Source organism: Crocodylus siamensis, chromosome 12, assembly GCF_052110815.1.
Source record: "Crocodylus siamensis isolate JL-2025a chromosome 12, ASM5211081v1, whole genome shotgun sequence".
In the NCBI taxonomy this organism is placed as follows: Eukaryota; Metazoa; Chordata; order Crocodylia; family Crocodylidae; genus Crocodylus; species Crocodylus siamensis.
In genome coordinates this window covers 31,330,421-31,348,827 of record NC_143406.1, presented here as the reverse complement: position 1 = coordinate 31,348,827, position 18,407 = coordinate 31,330,421, and the positions used below count along the sequence as shown (strand labels likewise).

Genomic DNA, 18,407 nt, shown 5'->3' with positions numbered 1-18,407 from the left:
AACAGCGGCCGCCAGCACCGCGCTCGGGACCTGTGGCAGGCCCGCGCCCGGCGGACACCCAGCGGGGGGAGGGCCCGCACCAATGTGATGACAGCTGGGGGAGCAGGGGTTGCGCTCTCACTCCGTGCATGCGTACTGCTTCACCAGAGCGAGCGGCACTCACGGATAGGATCCAGTCCAGCCTGGCCGCTGCCACTTCCTCGTTCTTCGGCCCGGATCCGGCACGGCCATGGGGAGCCAATTGGAGGCCCTAGAGTGCCCAGCAGGCGTGTCTGCGGGATGGCAGCTGCGGGGCCAATGCGGGGGAGGGGAGTTCGGAGACGGCCTGCCTCAGCCAATCGTTCGGGACTGAAGGGGCGGGGCACTGGAGGGGGTGATAAACAGCCAATCGGAAGCAAGAGAACGTGCTAGCCCAGCCGAGGTAAAGTGTCGCTTATATTTAGGAAATTGGTGGGGAACCAATGGGAAGCAGAAGGAAAAAAGGGCCGCTCCAGCAACCGGGCGTGGCCGCGCGGCGGAGCGGGTCGGCCTCCCGGCGGCAGGGGGCGCGCGGCTGGCGGCTGCGCCACGGCGGCGTCGCTGCTGCTGCTGCGGGAGCAGCCGAGACGCCGCCGCTGTCGAGCCCACGGCTCCGAGCCTCCGCCCTCCTGCTCGGCCGCCGGCTTTAACGGGCAGGTACCGCGGGGGCTGGGTCGGGCCGGGCGCGTCCCTGCGGCTTTGTGTGTTCGTCTGTTCGTCCCGCGGGGTCCGGCTTAGGGCCGGGCCCGTCTTGCCGCGGGGGGCGCCTCTCCGGTGTCCGTGCCCGGGGCGGGGGTCTGCGCGGGGGGGCTCTTGCGGGCCTCGGCCTCGGTCCCTGTCCCGCCTCGCGCGTCGTCCCCTTGGGTTGTCCGCGCTGCTCTCTCGAGCCGCGGGCGGGTGGAGGCCGTGGAGGTGGAGCCGGGCCGGGCCGGGCCGGGGTCGCGCTGTCCGGCTGGGCGCGTTGCCCTGGGCCTCGTGCGCGGCGCCGGCTCGGGCGGGTCCTCGCCCCGAGGGAGGCGGCCCGGTGCCGGCGCTCGGGGTCGTGCCCAAAGCTGCTCGCTTCGGCGCCGTTATGTGAAGCTGCTTTCCTCGCTGAAAGAAAATGAGCCCTGGGGGCACCCGCCCGGCGGCGAGCACGGGCTTCTGGGGACAGAGGTGACGGCCTGCAGCTGCCCTCTGTCCTAAGCCCAGGGGAGCAGCAGGGAGGCCGCTAGGCCGGTGGTGACAGGGTGCAGTTGGGGGAGAACTTGGGGAAGTCCGTTGTGTCCAGCCGCAGTCTGCCCTGCTTTCTCCTGGCTGCTTTTGCCGCCAGGTTTCCTCCGCAGCAAGGCTGGATGGGGTTTCAGGAGGTCTTCAGCCCCCTGCTGAAAGCAGTTTTTCCCCGTCTGGGTCTGTGTAACCTGCTCTTAGAAATACCCTGCCTGGAGATTGCAGCAGCCTGCTCCAGCGCTTGCCCCCCTCATGCTGGGGGCGTTCTTCCTTGCCTCCAGCCAAAAGTTCCCTCGCTGCAATGTAAACTAACAGAAATGTGCACTTACGTTATTATCACTGGTTCAGAGTTGTACATGTTTGGCTGTTGCTATGAGAAGCAATGTCTGAGCTATTTTCTAGGCTGGTCGTAAAGTTATCAACACAAGCTTATTCATTCTGTTTGTTTGGGTTTTTTTTTCCTTTGCATGATAAAAATTTGAAATGCTATTTTAATCTGATAGTCCAGTGATGAATCCTTGATGAATATAACACTGTTTTTGGATGTGTCATTTGTAGAAAAATATTTTCAAAAATGGTAGTTATTTGTAAGTTTTGAACGTTTGCGCTGGAGAGTTGCAGCTCAGGAAATGTCTTGGAGTTTGCAAAATTAGAGGATTTTTGTTTCATTTTTGTTTTTTGTTTTTACTTGCTGCTATTGTAGCACAATGATTTTAAAGCATCTCTATGAATGACATTTTTTTAAAGTGTCCTGTTTTGGGAAAAGGGCAGAAGCCCGCTCTGTAGAGACTGCTTTATTTGAAATTAAATACAAATAGAATTAACAAGGCTTTAAGGTCTTAGTTTGCAATAACTATTGCAAAACATGAAAGCTCCATTCACTTACAATTCTACTTTTGGCATTTCTGGCCCTCTGAATGCCTGACTGTTATCTCAATATTGATACGGCATGTTTTGAACATACATTTAAAGGGCTGCTGAGAAAGGAAAGGTATAGGAAGGAGCAGGGAAATAATCCAAACTACAAGGACTTACCCCTGAGTGTTAAGATTGCTGTTTCCTAAGGGTCTTAATCTTGACTACTGAGTAAGTTTACATGTGAGATGAAAAAGCTAAACTCAACTGGTAAAGCTTCTACAACAAACTTCAGTACAATTGCACTTGGAGTGTCAGGATACCTAAAGCCGTCAGGTGTTGGGGCAGCAAGGCAGCATGCTTTGGAAAGTTGGCTGTGGGTCATGCTTTCTTTCCCTTTCTGCTGCTTTTTATTTTGGAGTGGGGGTATGGTGTTGGTTCGTTCTTTTCCATTTTTGGTGCTGCTAGTCAAGAAAGGATATTGTGGCATTGGGCATCAGAGCCTGTTCTCCCTCCCATTGGAGGGCAGAGTGGCAATAGGGCCCTGTGACTGAAACTGAAGTAGAACAGAGGTTGCTATAGTCTGCTGCCTAGGCACGAAGGCATTTGGGGTTTACTGTTTCAGTTCCATGCTTAATTTAATTTTTGGATAGGCTTTGATGTTGTGGACTTGGGCTAGTCATTAGCTTTGGGACCTGTGGAGGGCTTTTCCCTATATGGCAAAACTAGTAAAGTTGTGTCTGGAGTTTTTACTGCCCTAGCAGGAGGTCTGATTTGGGAGATTTAAATGATAATTGTCACAGGTTAGAATATGTCTGCCTGACGACTCGTAACTCGGTGAACTGACCTGGCATTAATCCTGGGCATAGTAGTGAATATCAAGAGGATAAATCTCCATGTCTGGTGCAGCTTGTGGCTTCCCACAGCTCTAGCGTAGAGGAGGAGGTAGGTAGATTGTGACTCTATTCCAGCCTGAGTCCTTGAGTAGTTTAAGGCAGTGGGAGCCAACCATTTTGTCAGACATGCCAAAAATTGTCTGTGGACCATCCCTGAGTGCCCCTCTGATCCCCTTTGCCTGCATAATCAGTTGCTCTGGTCTCTGGTTCCTGCCCCATCTGCCACTGTGTTGCCTGTCTCCTCTCTGACCTGCTGCATGCCATACAAAAAAGGCTGCCTGTCCTGCTTGTCGCATGTGTACCACAGGTTGGCCACCCCGATCTAAGGTAGAGAGTATGTGGCCTTCATAGCCACTTCCCAGTTTGTAGTACCTGTGGCCATTGGTGTCAGTGGAGAACAAAAATGGACTAAACCTTTCCAGATAATTCAGTTACAATGCAACTAAGTTTGCAGCCTGTGCATGTAACAGTAATATAGTGTACATACCAAAGTGTTTCTGCATCCACATTGAAACTAAATGGCAGTACAATATTCTTATTGTAGAACTTAAGAAATAGAGGGATAAGTCCTTTTGTAGAGTCTCAGAACCTGGGGCTGAGATCATGAGTATTATGGGAGACTTGCAGAGTCTTAGAAGTAAGGTCAAAATGTACTGTGCAAAGGCAATAGGAACAAGCTCTCTCCTAACTCTGAAGACTTAAGACTGCTTTCTCTTCAATGTAGCAGAAGATGTATTACATAGAATCATAGAAAATTAGGGTTGGAAGGAACCTCAGGAGGTTATGTAGTCCAAAGTCCTGCTCAAAGCAGGACCACCCCCAACTAGATCATCCCAGCTAAAGCTTTGTCTAGCTGGATGAAAGGATGGAGCTTCCACCTCCTCTCTGGGTAACCTGTTGCAGTGTATTACTACCCTCCTAGGGAGAAAATTATTTCTAATATCTAACCTAAACCTCCTTTGCTGCAACTTGAGATGGTTACTCCTTGTTCTGTCATCTGCCACCACTGAGAACAGTCTAGCTCCATCCTCTTTTGAACCCCTCCCCTTCAGGTAATTGAAGGCTCCTATTAAATCCTCCCTCAGTCTTCTCTTCTCTAGACCAGTGGTTCTCAACCTTTTTTGTCCCAGGACCCGTTTATAAACATTGATGGCCAGTCCTGACGCAGTGCCCCTCACTCCCGACCTGTTGCCCCCATGCCCCAGCCCCACAGTGTGTGGGGTAGGGGGTGGGTTTGTGGAGAAGGGGTAGTGTGTGGGGGGCCTAGGGGATCCCAGCAGCTCCTTAAAGCCACGGTTTCCCACATTTTTCTCCTTTTAAAAGAGAATCCATTTTTAAAGTTTGTTGATCCATTTTTACAGTTTGTCCATGACCCTGTCATATATTCTTGCGACCCACAGGCTGAGAAACACTGCTCTACTAAATAAGCCCAGTTCCCTCAGATTTTCCTTATAACAGTCTTCTGAGGATAAACTACTTTATGGTTTGTACGACCAGACTCTGGAATAGACTCCTAGCAGGGGTGGTGCAGGTGCCTACCCTGGAGATCTTCAAAAGGAGATTGTATGCACACATTGCTGAGGTTATTTTACCCGAGCAGTCTTTCTTGCCCGGAGCACGGGGCTGGACCTAATGATCTCACAAGGTCGCTTCGAGCCCCTAAACTTCTTTGAATCTGTGAAGTTCCCCCAGCCCACTAGGCATTTTTGTTGCTCTCCGCTGAACTCTCTGATTTGTCCACATCCTTTCTGTAGTGGGGGGGGGACCCAAATATAAATTGAGACTTAAGATCACCTGCCCATACCCAGACTTGAACTGCCAGCCTATTGGTTACAAGCTCACAACTCTGGCCCTTCAGCCACAGAAGAGGCAAATAATATGCTAAGGTTAGTGTCTGTGCTGGCTTTCAGAATTATGTTTTCATTACTTGAAGCAGTATGTGTTGGTGGAGACAGTAAAATAGATTTATATAGGGAAAGATTTAAAAAGATTTTTCCCTTCCTCTCAACCTATGTGGGAGCTACTGTGTACAGGTCAAATGGCTGGTTGGAAAAAATTAATAAAAACAAAACCTTTCTTTTGGCATGTAGTAAGGAAGGAAAATGTCAGGCCTGGAAGATAACTGTTAAAGAGTTTTATGATTGTGCTTCTTTCACAGAAATAATTTTGATACTGATTATGATGTTTTTAATGTTATAATAATCTAGGTGAAGCCTGTAACCTGTTACCAGTTTCCATGCTTTCAGCGTTGAAGCTGAACTATAATGAAATTGGTTTGAAAGTAAGCAACTACAAAACTGCTTTCCTAAAATAAATTTGAAAATAGTTTTTTTTTTTCATCTTTCGTTATGATCTGAAGCTATTTTAGTAAGTACATTATCTAGCACCATGTTGCTTAGGCCTTTGTTTTACTATTCTTAAACTGTCAGAAACTGAAGGAATGTTAACAACAAAACTATTCAGTTTCATGAGATCATCAGCTCTATTCTGACAAAGTTTCATTTGTCTGGTTTACAAAAGAGAAGTTTTTTTTTTTGTTTTTTTTTTAACTATATAATACTGAAGACACTCACAGGTCTCTAGTCACGTATGTTACTTATTTTTCAAACTGGTTAGATCTGCTCAAATGCACTTATTACTCAATGTTTTGTAAGTCGGATGACTAACATTTCCATATTATTAATGTTTGTGGCTAATACAAGGTCTCTTGCTTCGAGGAGACATTGTATGTTAATGTATTTTGTGACCTTGGGCAAATGACTTCACCGATGTGATTTTTTTTTTTTTTTTCTATTTTTTATTTCAGTTCCCTTTTTTACAAATGGGAATAATATTTTTTTTCCTTTTAAGAGTTCTGTGGTTTTTGGATGAAACACATTTATATTAGAGGTATGTAGTGTTGATTGTAATAAGTTTGAGCATTAGTTATGTAAGGACATAGCTATTCAATATTGTTCAACTCAGTCATTTTTCTTGTTATAATAATGCCTGAAATGTTAAGAGTTGTATGTATTCTTGATCAGAACTGATTTTTTTGTATTCCATGTGATTGTCAGCCTAGAATTGACTTCATTTTTATTTTTTAGATTCGCTTTGTTTATTTTATCATGGAACATCAGAGCTTCCTTCTGCCCCCTTTGCTCACCAGGACATGGCTGCAGATGTCTCCCCCGCTATTTTGTGGCACTGAGCGGTCCTGATATGCTCAGATCAGCCCACAGCCCCCACCCTCCTAGCCCTACTGCCCTCTCACTCCCAACCTGCTGCCCTCTGTCCCACCTCACCCCTGCTGGACAGGGCCTCCCAGCTTCCAAGGCTATGGGACCCAGTAGCTGCTGTGGGTGGAGCAGAGCTTGGATCCTAGCCCCTTCTCACTGGGACTTTGCCAGCCTGCAAGGGGAAACCTAAGGTTTCCCATGTTTTTTCTCAAGGAGAAAATTCACATTTTTCCGCAACAAACAGAAAACCCAAATCCCTTCTTATGATTAAAGTGGAATATTTGGCATATTCCTATAGTTTACTAGGTCCTTACGTAGATTGAGTGCATCAGATCATACATGAATAGACTTTCTTGTCGAGTGTCAGAGGGAAAGAGAATCTGCAGTATTGGAATAAAATAGTTGACAGATACTATTGTAAAAGTAGTGATACAAACCTTTTCATTGCTTTTCAAGTCTTCTATTCCTGTGACTGGCTCCAAATCTGTTGGGAAGGGAGGCATAACTTCTGCTTGTCATTGAAATTTCTACGTGTCTTGAGAGGTAACTTGGATGAATTTCATGGTGGTCATAGGAGATAAGAAATTTCAAGCCAGTCCTTGCAGGTGTCACCTGAGCATACATTGAAGTTTGGTGATAGAATGAGCATCAAGGTTTTATTTGTTACATTCTGGTGATATTGGCAGGTCTCAGTACAAAGTTTGCGGTCTCATTGTACAGACTTGGGACTATCTAAAAGTGTTAAAGGAAGGAGGATCTTTGCCCCAAATAGCCTTTTTGGACAAGAGGCAAGTGAAACGGGCAATGGAATAGGGAGGAAACAAAGTAGCCACTTCAGATGACTCTGTAAAGTCATCACCAGCCCTGGCTAGTGTCCAAGACAGCAGTTTCAGCAGGTTTGGGGTTTTTCACCTTGTTTGTTTTGTAGGGGAAGGAGAAGATCTAGATGCCACTAAGATTTCCATATAGGATTTGTCTTGTGCTGGAGAATGCAATACATTTATCTCAGGCAATAGTGTTGCTAATCGGGGATCCTGGTTTTATCTGTTTTAAAAATTGCAAATGATCTACTTTAAAAAATTCACAAGTTCTACGATTTAAAACCCCCAAAATATACATTTTTCCCTGACTAAGGTGTAACTCCGCTATATATATAGGTATCAGTTGAAGCCAATATTTTATTGAGGTATTTACAATTTTAAAGCAATTTGGAAGCCTACCAGTGTCTCAATCACTGCAATAAAATACATTCTAAATGCCTATAAATTTTGGCAATTTTTTTGTGTGCCTTTTATCACAGAAAATAAGAGCTTTCCGTGCCCTCTTTGCTCACCAGGATGTGGGTCCAGCTGCAGCTATTCCCCTCACTGGTTTGTGGTGCTGAGCAGCCTTGATATGCTGGTGTCCTGCTCATGCCATTGCCCCTCACTCCCCACCCACAGACCCTGGGCACTACTGGTACCCCTTGCTTCCCACCCACAGCCCCCTGTCCCCCTCCCCCAGCCCTGCCAGAGGGGGCCCCCACCTGCCAGGGCTGTGGGGCCAGGGACCTGGGTCCATGGCCTTCTGCCCCTCCAGCAGCACCTGATCCCTGGCTGTTGTGGTGGAACAGTGTGTGGAACCTGGCTTCCCCTCCCCTCTGGGCGGTGTGGCTGGAATGGAGCCCGTGGTGGAGTGGGGGGGAGGTGGATGTGGGCTGCCTGGTGCAGCAAGGCAGAGCAGGGTGGGGAGGTTTGTTGCTACCTCTGGAAGCCCCAGCCTGCTTGGCTGAAGAGGCCCCGGGGGGGATGGGCACAGGGTGGGGAGCCCCAAGCCCACAGCCACCAGCCTGTATCTGCCCCTGCCCTGTGCACAAATCTGGGGGGCACATGCCCCCCCCCAGGAGTGCATGCAGTGGTGGGGAGTCAGCCCCCCAGTTATCCTCTGGCCAAGCCTTCCTGCCCAGGCCCTGCGGCCATACATGGCCCCAGGCCCCAAGTCCTACACACAATCCCAGCTGGACAGCAGCCCCAGCCCTGTTCAACTCCCTCCGTCACTATGGGGGCTTCAATCCCCTCCTACCCCCAACTTACCTGTGGGGAGCTGCAGGAGCTGCTCTCCAAGCTGCCTGGCTACCATGTGCATGCATCCTGTTCCCTCCACCCCCTTGCAGGCTGGAATTCTGAAAGGGGAAACCCACCTCTTCCTATCTTTTTTTCCAAAAAAAGAGAAAATCTAGGGTTTTCTCCTAAAAAAGAGAAAGTCTTGGATTTACCACTTTTTCCCATCCCTGCTAATGATACTAATACTCTTGTCACTTTATTTCTTTTCATCTCCCTATAGGCATTTGCCTTAAAAGTGAGGTAAAATTGGTCTTTGTGTTAGTCCTGATGTATGAAAAGTTTGTGTGTAGGTTGAGGACAAAATAGGGCTGTAGTATAAGTGGCCAGCTTCATGTTAATTTATATGAAGTAGTATTTTGGATATGTTCCCATTGTTTTTTAGGGTGGTGGGTGCTGGCGTGTAAAGAGTGGCTACTGTCTTAGTCTTGCGTGGTAGATTTTTTCATTTACTGGCTATGCTTTAGTCTGAAGTTTAACCAATACAATACTGAATAAATTTCCATGCTGTCCTTTACTAGATAATTTATGAAGTCTCAGCCATCTAATATAAATTCTATGTTGAATAAAATCGGTCTTTTGATATGTTCCTAAAACTGAATAAAAACAGAACTAAGGTGTGAGCAAAGAACTGAATTATAAAACAATGGAGAAAATGTTGTAAAGGCTTTTGTGGCCTACAGTGTATCCAGGAAAAGGTTCAGCATGTCACACATATGGCCAAATACATAAACTTTGAGGAATTTATGTCAGGGTGTGTATTCTTAATATTGGGTATAACTAGCCATCTTTCTGTTTTATTCTCTTGGGGTCACTGTAAAATTTAGTCGAGAGGAAACTTCAGTGAAGTCCTTTCATTGACCTGCTCTGTGCTTTGGGAGTGGGGTTTTTTATTTTATTTTGGAGCAACCTGTTCAGTTGCTTTCAGTCTCATCTTAGACATGGAAAATGGGATTTATTCTTAAATACCTTACAGAGATGATATAAGAGTTTCCAGGTAGTTGTAAAGCTGTTTCAGATCCTTGGATAAAAGACCTTTAGGCTGTAAATAGGTGTTACATTTGACAAGGTCCTGATTCTGCTGGGTTTTGACCCAGATCAGATCAGGCATGGCAGTCATTGAATAGCCTTTGTAAGACACATTACTGACAGAGGAGCAGCAGACAGCTGCCAAGAGCATGCACCTCCTGACCAGTTGGTTAGGGAATAACCTGCAATAACCCCACAGCACATACAAATGCGAATTGGGGGGAAAAAAGCATTACCGCATTTTATTCCACATACGTCAGGGGGCCTTATGAAATGTTTCTACATGTCACTTTTCTATTTTAGAATTACCTATTGGCTTGTTTGGAAAATCAGTAATTTGACTGATTTTTATGGATTGAAAATTTCAAACTAGTAAATTTGATGAAAACCATCAGTGCGACAAATTGACTGCTCTCTAGTTTGTGCATGGTAAAAGTTAAAAGCTCCTAACACCTCAAATGACCTCTTTTGTTTCACTCTGTTGCATTCATTGCAGACTTTATTAAAGTACCATATGTTGGTTTGGGTTGATTTCCCCTTTTCTCTTTTTGGCCAGTTTGAACAGAATTTGGTTTAGGAATACAAATCCATTTCCGTAGTTCTTAAAATCTCCCCAGAACAGCCCTCCAGATGTTGATATAGTTATATTGAAGTTGTTGGATGAGAGATTTGAATTATTTTGAATGTTGTCATATGAAGTGACGTGTAGATTTTATGCCAATGAAACTAAATATAGCTCATCTGTAAGACTGGATTGTAGACAGGAAAACTTTTTTTGTGTTTAGATCAGCGAGCAGGAATCCTGTATGTAATGCAGTGTGGTTCTGCTTAAGGTTTTTTTTTTTTTTTTTTTGAACCATTCAAAAAGCAGGTAGATAAGTGGGATAAGCACCTGAGTATTAAGAGTATAGTTTGTAATATGTTTAGCAGATATTGAGTAAAACTCTTAAAAAAAAATTTTTAAGTCTTTTTGAAAATCAGTTAATCTTGGGCTCCAAAATGACTGATGTGCTCTTTAAAAATGTTACTCAAGTTCATTATTATAAGCAGATCAAAATCTATTGCTATGTGCTCAGTACGAACTACAGCAAAATAAAATATACAATGGCATATGTCATTGCTTTTAAGTTATACTTTGGTCTCCTGAAAAGATATAACAAACTTATTCATAGGAACATGAAGCAGTTGCCTTTGGTATGGTAGGCAGCTTTTGAAATAGTTGTATAATAGGTAAATAAATACAGTTTGTCAGTGGCATATTTTAATTACATTTCATAAATCTGCTTTAAGTAACTTAGGTCTTGGTGTTTTTTAAAATTAAAGGCAGCTCTCTTGTGTCACTGCAGAGTGAAATATTGCAAACTATGTATTATGTGCCTTTAAGTACTATAACAAACTAGTACAAATTACCTTCGGTTCACATACAGGTTTGTTGCACAACTTGTTTAATAAACAAATAAGGAGAATCCGTTTACTTACTTGCATTACTTCCTGACTGACTGAATATGAATTTTCCTTCTCTTGTTCCTCTTTTACTGGGAGAATTGTTGGCGATAGGAACCTGTTTGTAGTATATACAGTTCTTCTTTCTTTTAGGCATTATGGCACATGCAGCTGTTCCATAGAGTGTTTTTTTCATAGTGGCACCAACAAACCTAAAAGTGATGTGTGTGGAGGACCATCCATGTCAGTTGGTTGAAAAGAATAAAATCGGAAATTGGTTTGGAGTTTCTGTATAAAAATTGTTGCACACAATTGTGCATTGGCTGGGGGTGGGGAGATTTGGACAGAGCTTGCTTCTGTCATTTACCCCCTCTCCTCCTGTCCCCAGTTGCTGTTAGAACCTCATTTTACTGTATTGTCTGAAAAATGGCTTCCCCCTTATGCTGCAGTGCAGTATCAGAATTAAGTATAGAATTGGTGTAGGTTTTATCCTTCTAGTCCGGAGAAAAATATCATAGGAAGTGGACCATATTAACAGCTGTATGTCTGTTCTTCTATTTCAGAAGTTATACATCTACTAAGTGGATGTGCTGGATAACATGTCCAATGTACTGGAAGACAGAAGTATCAGACAACAGGACATTAAAAAAGGGCTGCAGTTTATACAGTAAGCTCTTATGACTGACCTTCACGCATTTTTGTTCGGCTGTGCTCTAAAATGTTATGTGATCGTGTGTCACTGGGGAGTGCTTGTCCACAGCTGTGCATAGTAGATGCAGAGTAATCTTCTGTTCTTAAATGCAGAGTTAATTTCCTGTTCATATAGCTGGAGAGCTCGTATAAACCTTTTAATAATACACTTGTGGGAGAAGGGAGAAGACCCTGCATCCTCAGCTTTACCTTGGTAGGATATTTGCTTACTCCTGCCTGGAATTGGAATGGAAGAGGAGCCTTAGAAAGAAGATACAAGCCCTGTTTTTTTCACCTATCCTTCTGGCAATGTGCAGATTAGAAGAGCTGCTGTGGAAAACAGCAGTCTGGTCTAGACATCATTGAGAGGAATAGGGTGTCTCAGCACTGTAGGCTTGCTACCTGAAGCAAATCCATTGGGCTCCTCTGTGCTTTCTCTTTCCCGTTTTTGGCAGAGAGGACTTTTTCTGCTTCCAGGCTGCCCCATGCTCTTGGTGCAGCAATAAGTGATCTTTACTATATTCTGAAGTATTCTTTGGGTTGCCACTGTTTGGTGATAGCACAAATCTCTGCTTCAGGTAGCCAGTGCTACCGTGAGTTCAGGTGAAATGATTCTCTGCTCTTTGCTGGTGTACGAACTCAACTGGTCAGTGTGTGGGATTCTATGCGATACAATTATAGATGTGGAGGAGAGTGACAGGGGGCTCCAAAACCTTGCACATGTGAGCGAGCAGGAAGGAGAAATGACTATGGCTAGGTACAGACATTCAAAAAGCTTGGGGCAGAATCGATCAAATCTGCATGTGTTCTTCTAAGCTGTATAGATCAGATTGTGAACGAACAGAACACGTTTGCCCTTTGGGGACAAAGGGGGTGGGGCACAGATGCCTGTCAAGGCCAGAAGGTGGGGGGTGCTCTTGCATGCCTTGCAGCACAGCCTCTCTCCCTAGCTGTGTGCAGCCCCTCTCCCCCAGCTGTGCTTGCTTGGGTCTGGGGGGGGCCTGGGGCCAGGCACATGTGGCAGGGCCTCTGTTCCCTTCCCCACCCCCTGCCTTCCCCCGTGTGTTCCGCCCTGCTCCACTGCCTGGCTTGGCTGACAGGAGCAGGCAGGGGCTGGGGCTGAGTGATGCATGCAGCTGTCAGCTGAGCTGGGCAGTGGCATTGGGGTGGGGCATGCAGGCTCCTGCCACATGGGACTGGCCCCAGCTCCCCCCAGACCCAAGCAAGCACAGCTTGGTGGGAGGGGCATGGTGCTGGGTAGAGGCCATGCTGGGAGGTGTTCCGGAGCTCCTCCTGCCTTCTGGCCATGGCAGGCATCTGGCTGCTTGTGTGACAGCCCCGGGATGGGGCTGGCCTGGCGCTCAGCTGGAGCAGACTAGCGCTCTGCCCTGTGAGGGGAGGTTAGCAGGGACCTGCAAAGCAACATGGGATGCTGGGAGCCTGTGAGAGGGGATCTAGTACAGAAGTTTGGACTGATTTAGTTTAAACTGATTAAGTCTGATACTATATCCATCCAGGTCTATCTTAGAATGGGTTCCTCATCAGTTTTAAACCAGCCTCTGTGTGCTGAACTTCTGTTCTCTTACAGATTTAGACTGGTTTTGGATCATTTATATTAGTGTATGTGTAATGTCTGTACCTAGCCTATGTTAAAAGAACATTATGGTTGCTGAAGCCTTCCATTTAGAAGTTTGGGATTGTCTCCCTTCCTCTACCCCCCCGCCAGCTATATCTCTTTCATTCAGCACATGCAGTAGATGCCATGGGTGGCCAGATAGAAGCCCATGAACTGTGAGATCCCTGCCCAGTTTAAATGTGGTTCCTGAAAAGCCAAATTTATATTATCACTTTTCTTTCCACTCCGCATAGATCATTGATTCTAGGGCATGTAAATTTTCTGAGATGCACATCTTGTGTCTCTCAGCTATGTCAAATTTTTTAGTTTGTGGCTAGAAGGGTTAAATTTGGCCACCCTGTAATAGATGGGACTTGAGGAATGCATGAGATTTCTATAGGCTGAAGTTTGTAGGGCCCAGTATGATACCTTGTATGATTATCTTTTGGACTATTCTGTCTTTCTAAAATTATTTCTTTTGTTCCCAGGTCAACTTTGCCCTATCCAGGGACGCAAGAACAGTATGAGGTAATGAAATAATCATCATATTGGGAAGATTCTGTAATAAATGGAAATCTTTTCTATGCATGTATGAAATCAGCAGTTAAGTATGTATTGGGATATGAATGACATTTGTACTGTCTTTAATACTGAGATTTCAGATTGGAGTAATAAAACATGAACATCCAAGTCCTCTAGTGCACATATGTAAGTATATAAATGCCCATAAGAACTCAAATAAACTGATGTTCAATCTAATGTAGGCCATACATTTGGATACTAAATTAGGTTGGCACTTCGATACCTAGGCTGGAGGAAATATCTCCTTTGTGCAAAACTATACGGCATCTTACCTGCAGTTGTAGTTAGATGGCAACTGGTTTCAGGGTCTTGTTTGTATTCAACTGTTTTCTCAATGGTTTGGTCCAGACAGTAGATAATTTCATTATGTTTGAGAGCAGAAGCTTGATCAAATACTTGCTCATTCATAACTTATCACTTTTGAGATTAAAGTACAAAATAAGAGTTTATCTTGTTCATGGAGAATAGCTGTTGTACACTTCTGTTGTTTGTTCAGCAATGTGAAATCTCTGATGTAGTCATGATTGGAACAGATGATTATTTCTATGCTTTCTGCCTGTTCTTGTGTTATAAAATAACTGGTTATCAGAGGTTGCATTTATACAATTATGCCTAAATTCTAGGTTATTAGGTAGGAGTGCACCGATAGAGATTTTTGGGGCTGATACTGATCTAGTTTCCGATATAGCATGGAGAGCTGCCTTCAGTTGGTATATCTGTTGTGGTTGGAGGGGGGGGAAGGGAAAGGGAATATGGGTGTGGTGGGGACAGATCAAACCCCCCCCACTGCAGTGAGGGGGCAGGGGCAGGTGCTGCCTACCTGGGGCAGGGCATGGGATGTGAGGCAGAGGTGCGGCTCATTGGGTGTGGGAGGTGCGTGGCTCCTGCTGCTACTTGCACTCCAGGAGGGTGGAGGGGGCGTGGTTTGGGTCCCCAAATGTGTGCAGGGTGAGCAGGCAGGTTGCAGCTGCAGGCTGGAGAAGAGCTCTTCTTGCTGGGGGCTAGGCTCAGAGCAGGGTCTATGGAGGGGGCTGCAGCCACCCCACATTTTGCTGTAGCCGTGCTGCTGGGGCTATGGTGGGCATGCAGCAGTGGTGGCACTGGGAGGGAGCTTCCCCCCCCCCCCCCAAGCTGTGCCTCCATTATGTGCCCCACGTGGGGGAAGGTGGGGTTTCAGCCAGGGCTGTGCTAGGTGCGTGGTGGTGCTGGGAGTGGGGCTATGGTGAAATTTGGGGTGGCTGCAGCCTCCTCCGTAGCCCTTGTTCTAAGCCCAGCCCCTAGCGAGAAGAGCCTGGCTCCAGCCTGCAGCTGTAGCCCGCCCACTTGCCCTGCACAAACCTGGAAGCATATGCTCCCTCCCCTCCCCCAGCTGAGCCACACCTCTATCCTGCACCCTGGTTTGGCTGGACAGCGCCTGCTCCTGCCCCTTCTCTCACCGCAGGGGTGGGGGTGAGGGGGTTGATATTCCCCCCATGCCTTTTCCCTCCCTCCTTCTCTTCATCCACAATGGATTTACCAGCTGAGGCAGCTCTCCATGCTGCTGAGCTCTGCTCCTCCCTGCTTGCATGCTGCGCTGTGGTTGGGCGCATGCACAGGCATTTGTTGGCCCCATTGGGCCAATTTCTGATGCAGCCAATTTTAGTTATATCAGTACCGATCTGATATTGGACTGATTGTATTGGTGCACCTCTAGTATTGGGTATACCAGAAGTTTGTTTATATTATCTTTGTTTGCTACCTCTTCCTTTCTTTATATTTTTTATGTTCAGAAACCAAACCCTTTTATGTAAGTTTTTTTCCAATAACTTCCTGGTAGAAATTCTTACGCTGTTAAACACATCAAATCTCTGGAAGAATTACTTCTATTGATGTGTATTTCTCTGTTCCAGTTATTTATACGAGAACTTGTTAGAAATCTCTTTAATGAAGGGAATGATGTATACCGAGAGAGAGATTGGGGAGGATCACTGAGCCACTATACAGAAGCTATAAATGTAGCAGATTATGCAAATTCTGAAGATATTCACATTCCCAGTGAAATATTAGAGAAACTGCATGTGAATCGAATAGCATGTTTTTCAAATATGGTAAGCTTTTTAAGTTTTCCTGTTTTTCTGAGAGAGTACATTAAAATATGCCACAGAAAATTACTTAGTGGAGAACGCACTCCTGTTAATTGTTTGGAAATCTTGAATATTATGATTTGATGCTTATCAAAGATGCTTAATCGTATATCTTTAAATGAATAAGCCACCAGATATTTTCAGGGAATCATTCTAGAATTTTACTAACATAAAGTGGTCATATTGAGCTCCAAGGTTAACAGAGCAGCTGGTTTATTCATCCAGTTTGTATGAGTGGTGATTTCCACCTCTCAGTGTCTTAGATGTGGTTCTCTGAGAAATGTGAATGATGGCATCACCACTTTCACTTTCTGTCTCTAAGGCCATTGGGATGATGCTTATTTGAAAAACTTCAGCAAAAGTCTTTATAGGTACAATCTGATTACACTGCACTTCAAGCTAGTTTGGGGTTAAAGCCAAGCTGGCAATTGCAGTGTGCATTTTTTTGTTACTTTGGTTTAACTGTAGACTACTTGAATCTTGTTGCAGTGTCAAAGGGATGTGTTTACTGAATAAGCCCTTACTTTTTTTTTCCACTTTGCTCATAGGGATTATATGAAAAAGTTTTAGAAGATTGTGAGATAGCTTTAAGGTTAAATGACAATAACTTCAGAGCTCTCTATCGGAAAGCCAAAGCCTTAAATGAATTAGGAAGGTATAAGAAAGCTTATGATGCTGTAGCAAAATGCTCCCTAGCTGTACCACAGGTAAGTAAATTGGAAATGAGACCTTTCAAAAACATTGTTTTGTTTTACATAGTAAAATATTCTTGTTTTGTTATGCATTGTATGGCTTTTTAAGCTTGGAGATCTGTTGTTAGCAAAAATACCAGCCCCTTCTCCCTCTCTCCCTGTTCCCATGTAGCAGCAATCTGAAGATGCCTTAATATTTTCAGGAGAGAAAACAGTGTTTTTTTTGCTAAAAGTTCAGTTTTTTAAGGATCTTATTCTAGAACCAATAAATGAGCTACTGTTAGAATTTCTATACAGCTAGTCAGGTGGTATTGACAACCCCAAGGGAAAAGGGCCCCCAGTAGTAACACGTAATTTAATTTAAAAAAATTTATGGGATTTAGAATGTAAAGTACAGCATTTTACTGAGTAGTTGTTTAATACATTGTGAAAAATAATGAAAACATTTAGTTCACATGTAGTATAGGATTTACTCTGCAGTGATTTTTTTTTTTTTTTTTTAACATGAAAAAGTAATACTCAAAATGGAAATGGAAATAGAATTAATAAAGATGCAAATAATAGTCTAGCTTACCACATCTTTTTTCTTTAGTAGTAAGTAGTAAAAAAGTTAAATGTATAAAGTGGAGACCTCCACTGTGGCGCTATCTCTTTTCTAAAATGTGAGGAGCACCTCTTTTTAATTTTCCATTAATGTCACCAGGAATTAAGAGGGCTCTAGATCTTGTAGGATTCATATCTGAGAGAAGATTGCATGTTTCCCTATCCTTCAGACTTACCAGTCTCACTTGAAAAATCTCTAGTTCCTCCTTTTTCAAATAATTTTTCAAATGTCTTTTCCTTAAAATATTTTAAGTGTCTTATAATCAAGTAAGCTTATTAAAATCTGGGTGGTTTACTTTTGCCATGGGGATAAAAAGTAGCTGCTTTTTGAGCATTCTTTTCCCCAGGAATGTAATAACAATTTAGTTCCTGTTGAGTCTTCTCCCTGATGGATTTTGTGCTCTGCTTAAGTCAAGTTAACCCTTTCTGTCTTCATCCTTGGCGTGGTAGAGCACCATTGGGGTGCTTGCCACTGAGTGGGCTGTTGCAGGTGATGGATGAGCCTGCAGGGTGAGCAGCATAGAGACACCCTGCCCCTGGTAGCTGTTTTAAGGGGAAAACTCTGTCACCTTAAGGGCTGAGAGCAGGCAGCCGGCAGGTGCAGGCTAGCTCCGATGAGGCAGCCATTTTAGATCTGGGCTCCCAGGGTTGGGGCAGCAGTATGCCTCAAGCAGCCAAAGGAGCAACAACACCCAGCTGAGCTGCTGCTCACAACATGTTGGCCATAAGGGAGGAACTATGGGGATGGCAGGAGGTTCCTAGAGGGCCCAGTGGGGTCCTGAGCCCCAGGAAGCAGGTTGGGGCCTTATTAGAGCAGGGCTCAGCCTGGCAATGAGGCTCACAGCTTGCAGGCCTACAAAGGGACCAGGCAGGCCTCAGGTTAGATCTGGCAAGGATGAAGTCTGGACTCGGGGGAGCCCAGGAGAACTAGGCCTCATGCCACGTTGCTGGGACATTAGGGCATCCCAGATTGGGATGCTGGCTCTAGGGTGAGGCCTGTAGGGGGATCCTTGTTGTCCACAGAGGGCAGCAGGTGCTAGGCTAACTCTCTGATCCCTCGACTGGTCAATATAAGGGGTCATGGGAGAGGCCCGAGAGCTTGTGCCAAGGCCAGCCAAGGAGTGCATGTAGGCCTACAGGAGCTGCTCAAGGGAACAGGGCAGGCTGAATGTGGCCCCGTGTGGGGCAGTGTGAGAGAGGCCCAGTGAGAGTGGGTGGTATGGGTGAGGCCTGTTGGGGCAGAGAGAGGATGAATGTATGAGGCCTAGCAAGGGGCTGAGTTTGGCCTGGCCTTGAGCCGGATCATCGAGCAACTCAAGGATGACATTTGGGAAG

At 45.2% G+C, this 18,407-nt stretch overlaps 1 protein-coding gene across 3 annotated transcripts in view; it reads left to right on the top strand.

The window, feature by feature from the left end:
• The first annotated feature begins 533 nt into the window (after window positions 1-533).
• The window catches only part of ZC3H7A (zinc finger CCCH-type containing 7A), a 48,261-nt gene continuing 30,387 nt past the window's right edge, over window positions 534-18,407 (top strand). For 2 of the 3 annotated variants that reach the window (XM_090023668.1, XM_090023665.1), the window contains exons 1-5: window positions 548-675; window positions 11,331-11,434; window positions 13,561-13,600; window positions 15,544-15,741; window positions 16,326-16,484. In XM_090023668.1, the coding sequence (XP_089879794.1) occupies window positions 11,367-11,434; window positions 13,561-13,600; window positions 15,544-15,741; window positions 16,326-16,484 (465 nt within the window). In that variant the 5' untranslated portion in view covers window positions 548-675; window positions 11,331-11,366. Of the gene's footprint in view, window positions 676-11,330; window positions 11,435-13,560; window positions 13,601-15,543; window positions 15,742-16,325; window positions 16,485-18,407 lie in introns of all 3 variants that reach the window. The other variant, XM_090023666.1, reaches the window with a different exon arrangement.